The sequence below is a fragment of the Mchenga conophoros genome, linkage group LG14, assembly GCF_057382185.1.
Source record: "Mchenga conophoros isolate Kocher_MC1m ecotype Shallow Benthic linkage group LG14, M_conophoros_male_GT1.1, whole genome shotgun sequence".
In the NCBI taxonomy this organism is placed as follows: domain Eukaryota; kingdom Metazoa; phylum Chordata; class Actinopteri; order Cichliformes; family Cichlidae; genus Mchenga; species Mchenga conophoros.
In genome coordinates, this window is record NC_140539.1 from 33,862,225 (window position 1) to 33,868,224 (window position 6,000).

The 6,000-nt window shown below is 36.6% G+C and overlaps 1 protein-coding gene across 9 annotated transcripts in view; it reads left to right on the top strand.

Moving 5' to 3' along the window:
• The window catches only part of nectin1b (nectin cell adhesion molecule 1b), a 162,779-nt gene extending 157,483 nt beyond the window's left edge, over positions 1-5,296 (top strand). For 5 of the 9 annotated variants that reach the window (XM_085244055.1, XM_085244060.1, XM_085244057.1 and 2 more), the window contains one exon: positions 2,406-5,296. In XM_085244055.1, coding sequence (XP_085100181.1) covers positions 2,406-2,639 — 234 coding nt within the window. In that variant the 3' untranslated portion in view covers positions 2,640-5,296. The remainder of the gene's footprint in view (positions 1-2,405) is intronic. The other 4 variants (XM_085244058.1, XM_085244063.1, XM_085244064.1 and 1 more) reach the window with 2 other exon arrangements.
• Positions 5,297-6,000: the final 704 nt, after the last annotated feature.

Consider the following 6,000-nt stretch of genomic DNA (forward strand, 5'->3'; position numbering starts at 1 on the left):
TTACTCGTGCAAGAGTGTATTTGAATTAGGCAGGGTGTATTTCTCTTCAAAGGGACAATACCTAACATTGAATCAGACTTTTTCTACAGACGTCTGCTAAAGTTTCAAATCTAAATCCCAAATGTCTTGAGACAAGCCTTTAAGATGGAAAAGCTGCTCCTCAGACTGCTGCTTTTAATTTTTCTTGATATCACCAAGGTCTTTTCTGCAGACAAAAGAAATTAATAACGTGACAAAGTAGAAAGTTTTATTAACATCTTCAGTGGTCCTTGATACTGACCTGAAACAAATAAGTTTTTCAGACGCTTCTGCCAATGTCTGCTGCATGTGTGTCAAGAGGGGTTTACTTGCATGTCTTATGCTGTGAAAAATCCAGTTCACCTTCACACAAGCTTAGTTCTCACACTGTCACCATTAACAGCTTCCCCTTGCTTTACTATTACAGCATCTTTTGTCTCTCAAAATATCATACATGTAGCAATACAGAGGTTTACATTATGCTATTTGAAAAATCTTTTTTTTGTGTGTCATTGTGCTGGTTGCCTGCTTATTAACAGTTCCTCGATGTGTACCTCATGTTTTATCCATTTTACTATATTTATTTGTTCTGTTGGGCTAGCTTTTCATGTAATGGAGTTATCAATTTTATACTTTGTTTTGATGAATGCAATGATTTGTAGGCAGGTTTAAGTCTCCTTCTGGTTTTGTTGCTCCACCACAATATTTACAGAGTTGGGATCATCGTTTTCGTAGATGTAGAGATGCTTGACGATTATTCGTAAGTTGCATTTTCACTATCATTCTTATCATTTTGTTTTGTTTTTGCATGTCTTCTATTCACCACCTCATTTCATTTTTATTATAATCGCCTCACTTCAAAGCACATCCAAGATCTTTTAAAAACACTATTTAATTTAGAGCTGCTTAAGGTTTTCAGTGATTTCAATTAACGTTCTTTAAAAAGCTAGAAATTTAATTTCTCAGAGTCCCCCAAAACAGCTCAGTGCTGAGGGCACTATATTCATGACTGGTAATGTTATACTGCCACTAAGGTAATTTTGTTTCTGTGGTGTACTGTGGTGAGTTCATGGCTTCATCTGCTTGTGCTATTTTAAAAAAACCCTAATCTGTTGAATTGGACAGGGAGCATTCTGGGAAGGAGTGTCAACAAATGTAACAGCGGAAAACAATTATGATGTTTGAAACTTGACTTCCCACCTACCAAATCACATGTTGGCACACAATTTAATTTAGTAAAGGGATTGCTGATGGTAATGCAGAATATTCAGTGAGGTAAATCTAACCTGTCAATGTCACCCACAAGTAGGTGTATAATTGCCTTTTCTGTCGGGAAATCGCATTTATGCAGATATTAAAGTGTGAAGTACATACACAACATATTTATTCACTATCAATGATGTTTATAATGAGGATGAACCTAAAAAAAGTGCTAATTAAATTATTATTTAATACAAAATAAATACCAAAGTTGCATCTTTTCTGCCAGCTGAATTTGTTGATTCTAACTCATCGACTCCCAAGTTGGAGCCAAATTCCCAGTTCAAGGATAACAAAGTGACTGACATGCTGAGAAGGCAGACTTGCTGCTCTATCAGAGATCTTAGTGCCATTATAAGCTTTATAAGTAGCACTTAGAGCATTTCATTGTAAAAAGCAGATGAACAATCAGACCCTTCTGACAACATCATGTAACATCAGAATAATGGCTGTTTTTGTTTCATAAAAACTGACAAAAGCAGGATAGACTACAACACCAAAACACTTCATGCTGTTCTGTGTAGACATTTATTTATAAAGAAACACTTTATAAGATGATAACAGCATAAATAATTTGTCTTGGTCTGTGAAATCAGTGGCTCACTGATTATTAACATAAATATAATTTTGTAAGTTAGAGTCAATGAGGTTTGAACCATGTTATGGAGAGTTTTTAAACTATAGACAGACTATTTTTAGATTTTGACAATGCATAATTAAATCTTGTGAAGGTGGTGAAATTAAAAGAAAAAAGTTAAAATGTTGAGGAAAAAAATCAAGAATAAAATTTTGAATTTAAAATGTGATAACTCTTATCTTTTCCTGTATGTGACCCTAATATTTTGCAATTGAAAGATATTTTATTTCTGTATTTTTCTATAATAAAGGATCAGCAGCTTTGTGATTCATGAATATAGGGCCCTCGGTGCAAAGAGTTGTGTTGTGCATATGTGACATGGCAGAAGTGTGACATGCCCAAATCATTTAAAGACATAAAATGCTTGAGTACTTCAAAAGACGCTGCTCTGCTGTGTATGGTTCTGTATTACTGTGAAGTCGCTCAGTCAACTCTCATCAAAAACTTTGTGACCCTGCAGTATTTTCTTCTTTTTTCCGTCTCCACACAGGACTCTGGGAGGCATCCAGAAGAGCCTTTGAACCCAGCTGAATATATGAGCTACCAACGTGTCTGCAACATGGAACAATTCCCCGAGTCTCAGCCTGCTCACCCTCCTGTTACTTTCCTGCCTCAGCACCCTTACACTCAGCACCCCTCCAACGAGCCCATGTACTCCAACACGAGCTTCCCCACCCACGGCCCTCGAGCTCCATTCACTTTCCCAAAGGAGCAATCTGTGTGACATGCCACGTAACTATTATCTCAGCGAGAGGCAACATGATAGTGCCACAAATGCTTCGTGAAAAACAAAGCTCTGCTGAACAGATGTGCATCTATCCCCACCTCGCTTCTGTTTCCTCTATAGGCTTAAAACACTTGTGGGCTTCCCCCTGCCATATGAAAGTGTCCCTCAATCCCCTGTGTATTGTGTGCTGCTTGCTCCACTGAAGCTATAGGGCCCCAGTTATCTCGTGATGTTAGCATCCTCGCCACCAGCTACTCTCTTCCACCACTCAATCCTTTACCCTTCACATGTGCCCACTCATCCTGTTTGCTTTTTATTGCCTCCTCACCTTTGAATATTTTGGGTTTTGCCAACTGTCTGTACAGAATATGCCACTCAAAATGTTTTCTCTATTTTTTTTTTTTTTTACATCTCCCACAGTGGTAGTGACCTTTTATAGCAACGTGGTTCTTTTGTTTGTATTCTGTCTGTCAATCATATGCTTGCTTCTTTGAAAGTCATATACTATAATGTATGTGTGATCAGGTGTTTACTGGTGGACTAAAAAAAATATAAGAAATGCCAATTAATTTGTAAAACTAATTATCAATCTGTAATGACATGGACTACCCCTTTAATGACGGTTAATGACTGGGTTGTTATGTGAAGAGGTGAATTGGCAGTCTTTCAGCTGGATCCTTCATTACGTTTCATAATTGCTTTGCTGTTATGAAGTTTGACTGGCTATTTTGGACTGTTAGAAGAGAATGTTATCCTCATTAGCTAAGAAGAAAAACAAAGGGCTTGAGATCCAACAGTACCTACTTTCTGCTCACTGTCCATGTCTCATTATCCTTCCCTTCAGGCTACTGTTATTTTCATTGTCATCTACCAGTAGTTGCCAAAGACATAGTTTTTCTTGGATTTTTTTGTCCATTTGCTTTCACGCTAGCAATTACATTAAAATTATCTGAAGGGAAATAAAAACATACTTGATTGGCAACTTGCTACGCTTTCCCAGTTTACATTATCCGTTTACCATATGCTGTATTAATCATATCTTTATACGAAAACGTGTTCAGAGGTTGGTTTGAGGTTCATTACTTCATGGGTCCATTCTCAGATAGCAGATGCATTTGGGCCTAATCTGGATGACTTTTTGTCACCTAAGGCTCTACCAAGTATTGTGTAAGACAGATATGGCCCGCAAATCATGAGCCGGGCTTAGTATGGGTTATAGTAAATATCTTGCTCAAATGTCAAGGCAAACCCGACCCCTGGATCACATAAAGTAAACTTGAGGTAGATTTGAGGCAGGCAGGGTCATTCCTGAATCAGTGAAGTCAGTCAAGGTCAAATATGGTCCATAGAAATCTGCAAATGTGGGCCACAGTTGGACCAAATATTCCTTGTTCTCTAGGTTGTGTTCGTTCAGAGTTATCAACTAACTGGTGCGGGTAAAAGGTGAAGACAATCACATACAAGGGTTGTCCTGGAAAAAACAAATCATGGATAAAGTGAAAAGGCTTTTTCAAGGACAGCCCAGCCACTTAACATATTTAAATATTTTTTAAATATGATTTGTACTAATATAACCTAAATAAGTTTAAATCAATCTAAGGAACCGAAGATAAAAGCTTGCTACTGTATTTTTTTAGACAATACTCAGTTATATATGATAACACTCCACATATTTTCATAGTCCATTTTACACTGTTACTTTCAGACCATACATAAGCTAACATGCTTGACGAGCCAATTTCAGGATACCGCCTCCTACACGCAAGCCCTCTAGACACAGAAAATTAGCATAAACTGAAAGTTCACATTTTTTGCCATGTCAGATGTATGTTTGGAAAAAAAATAAAGAAAAGAAAATACTTGTGTTTGTGCTCGATGTGAAAAAAAAACCTTGAGGTGTTGAAGGTAATTTAGTGTTTACTCTTAATGGTGATGGTAAATGGAATAGAGTAAAACTTGTGAGACTTTCTCCTGTGCTCACCTTGTTGTCTTGCAATGGCTTGATATGTGTGCTAGCATTTAGTTTAAGCAGTGGTATCTGGTTTGAACCACTGAAGGAGTTTGTTATCGCTGTACCTGCTGTGAGAAAAGACACTTACACACATCTTTGTCTTTTTGTGACACATTTAATCTTCAAGAGATCCTTCCTTTTTTATTATTATTATTATTATGATTATTATTAGTATTATTATTATTGATAAGTACTACTACATACTATATAATATGCTAGAATTTGGGCTTTACATCCATAAAAAATATATACATTTTTACTCTGTTCCTTTTTGATGTCCTGACAATGATTGCCATGTTTTGATTTGTGTTTTGTAAGACTGTAACATTTTGTTTTATTACTATTGTTTTTGTTTTGTTTTTGTTTGTTTTTTTACAATTTACAATATTCATATACAGTAAAGGAAGCCTACATCACATTTCTTTTGACATTCATTGCACATTTGTGGAATAGTAAAACCCAAATAAATATTATGATTATAAGCTCTTTTGACTGAAATAATGAAAGAAAGTTCAACAGTTTAACCTGTTTTTCTTCTATTTGTTTTTAGAGATTTGAGTTATGTCGATGTAAATATTAACAATGTATCTGATGTGTGTAAAAAAAAAATCATGCAATTTAACATTAAAGTTCACAAACTAAACATTATTGCTGTTTTTATTTTTGTTGTAACTATTGCCAGTACAACACGTTTTTTTAGTGTTTTACTGTCACATATACAACTTGGGGATGGGGGGAGGCTGCAGCTTACTGTTCTGAGGCAGGAGGCAGGGAACATGCTGGGCAGGTTACTGGTTTATAGCAGAGACAATATCCACACCACTTTCGATATAATCACCATTTAACCTAACATGCATCTTGCTGGACTGACTGGGTCCATACAGGCATAGAAAATCCACAGGCTCCTCAAAGAAAGTCCCTAACCAATCAGGAAGTTTCCTCACCTTGGTGGAGAGAAAGAAAAAAAAGAAAGAAAGAATGAAAGTGAGGCAGTAAGGATTAAAAAACTGTTTGAAACAAAGGACACATTTCTGAATAGACTTTGCCTTGTGTCCACTCTTAATCATGTCTCTAATTTCTCCTTAGCACACCATCAGAGTCCATTTGGACTTCACAGGACCCAGTGTCAATGGACTTAAGTATCCAACCTAATCTCAAGTGTATGTGAGGTTCCAGTGGCTGTACTCTCACACAGTCACCTGGTTTCTAGCATATAATTTGTACCAGGTACTCTGGTGCTGTTTGTTTTTCAGATCATGATGTGCAGGAGTCTTGTTTTGTTTGTTTTTTAGCAACAGTATTCTGGCATGGTGTCTGAGTCGTCTCTGAGCTGCACTGGTTTCCAGA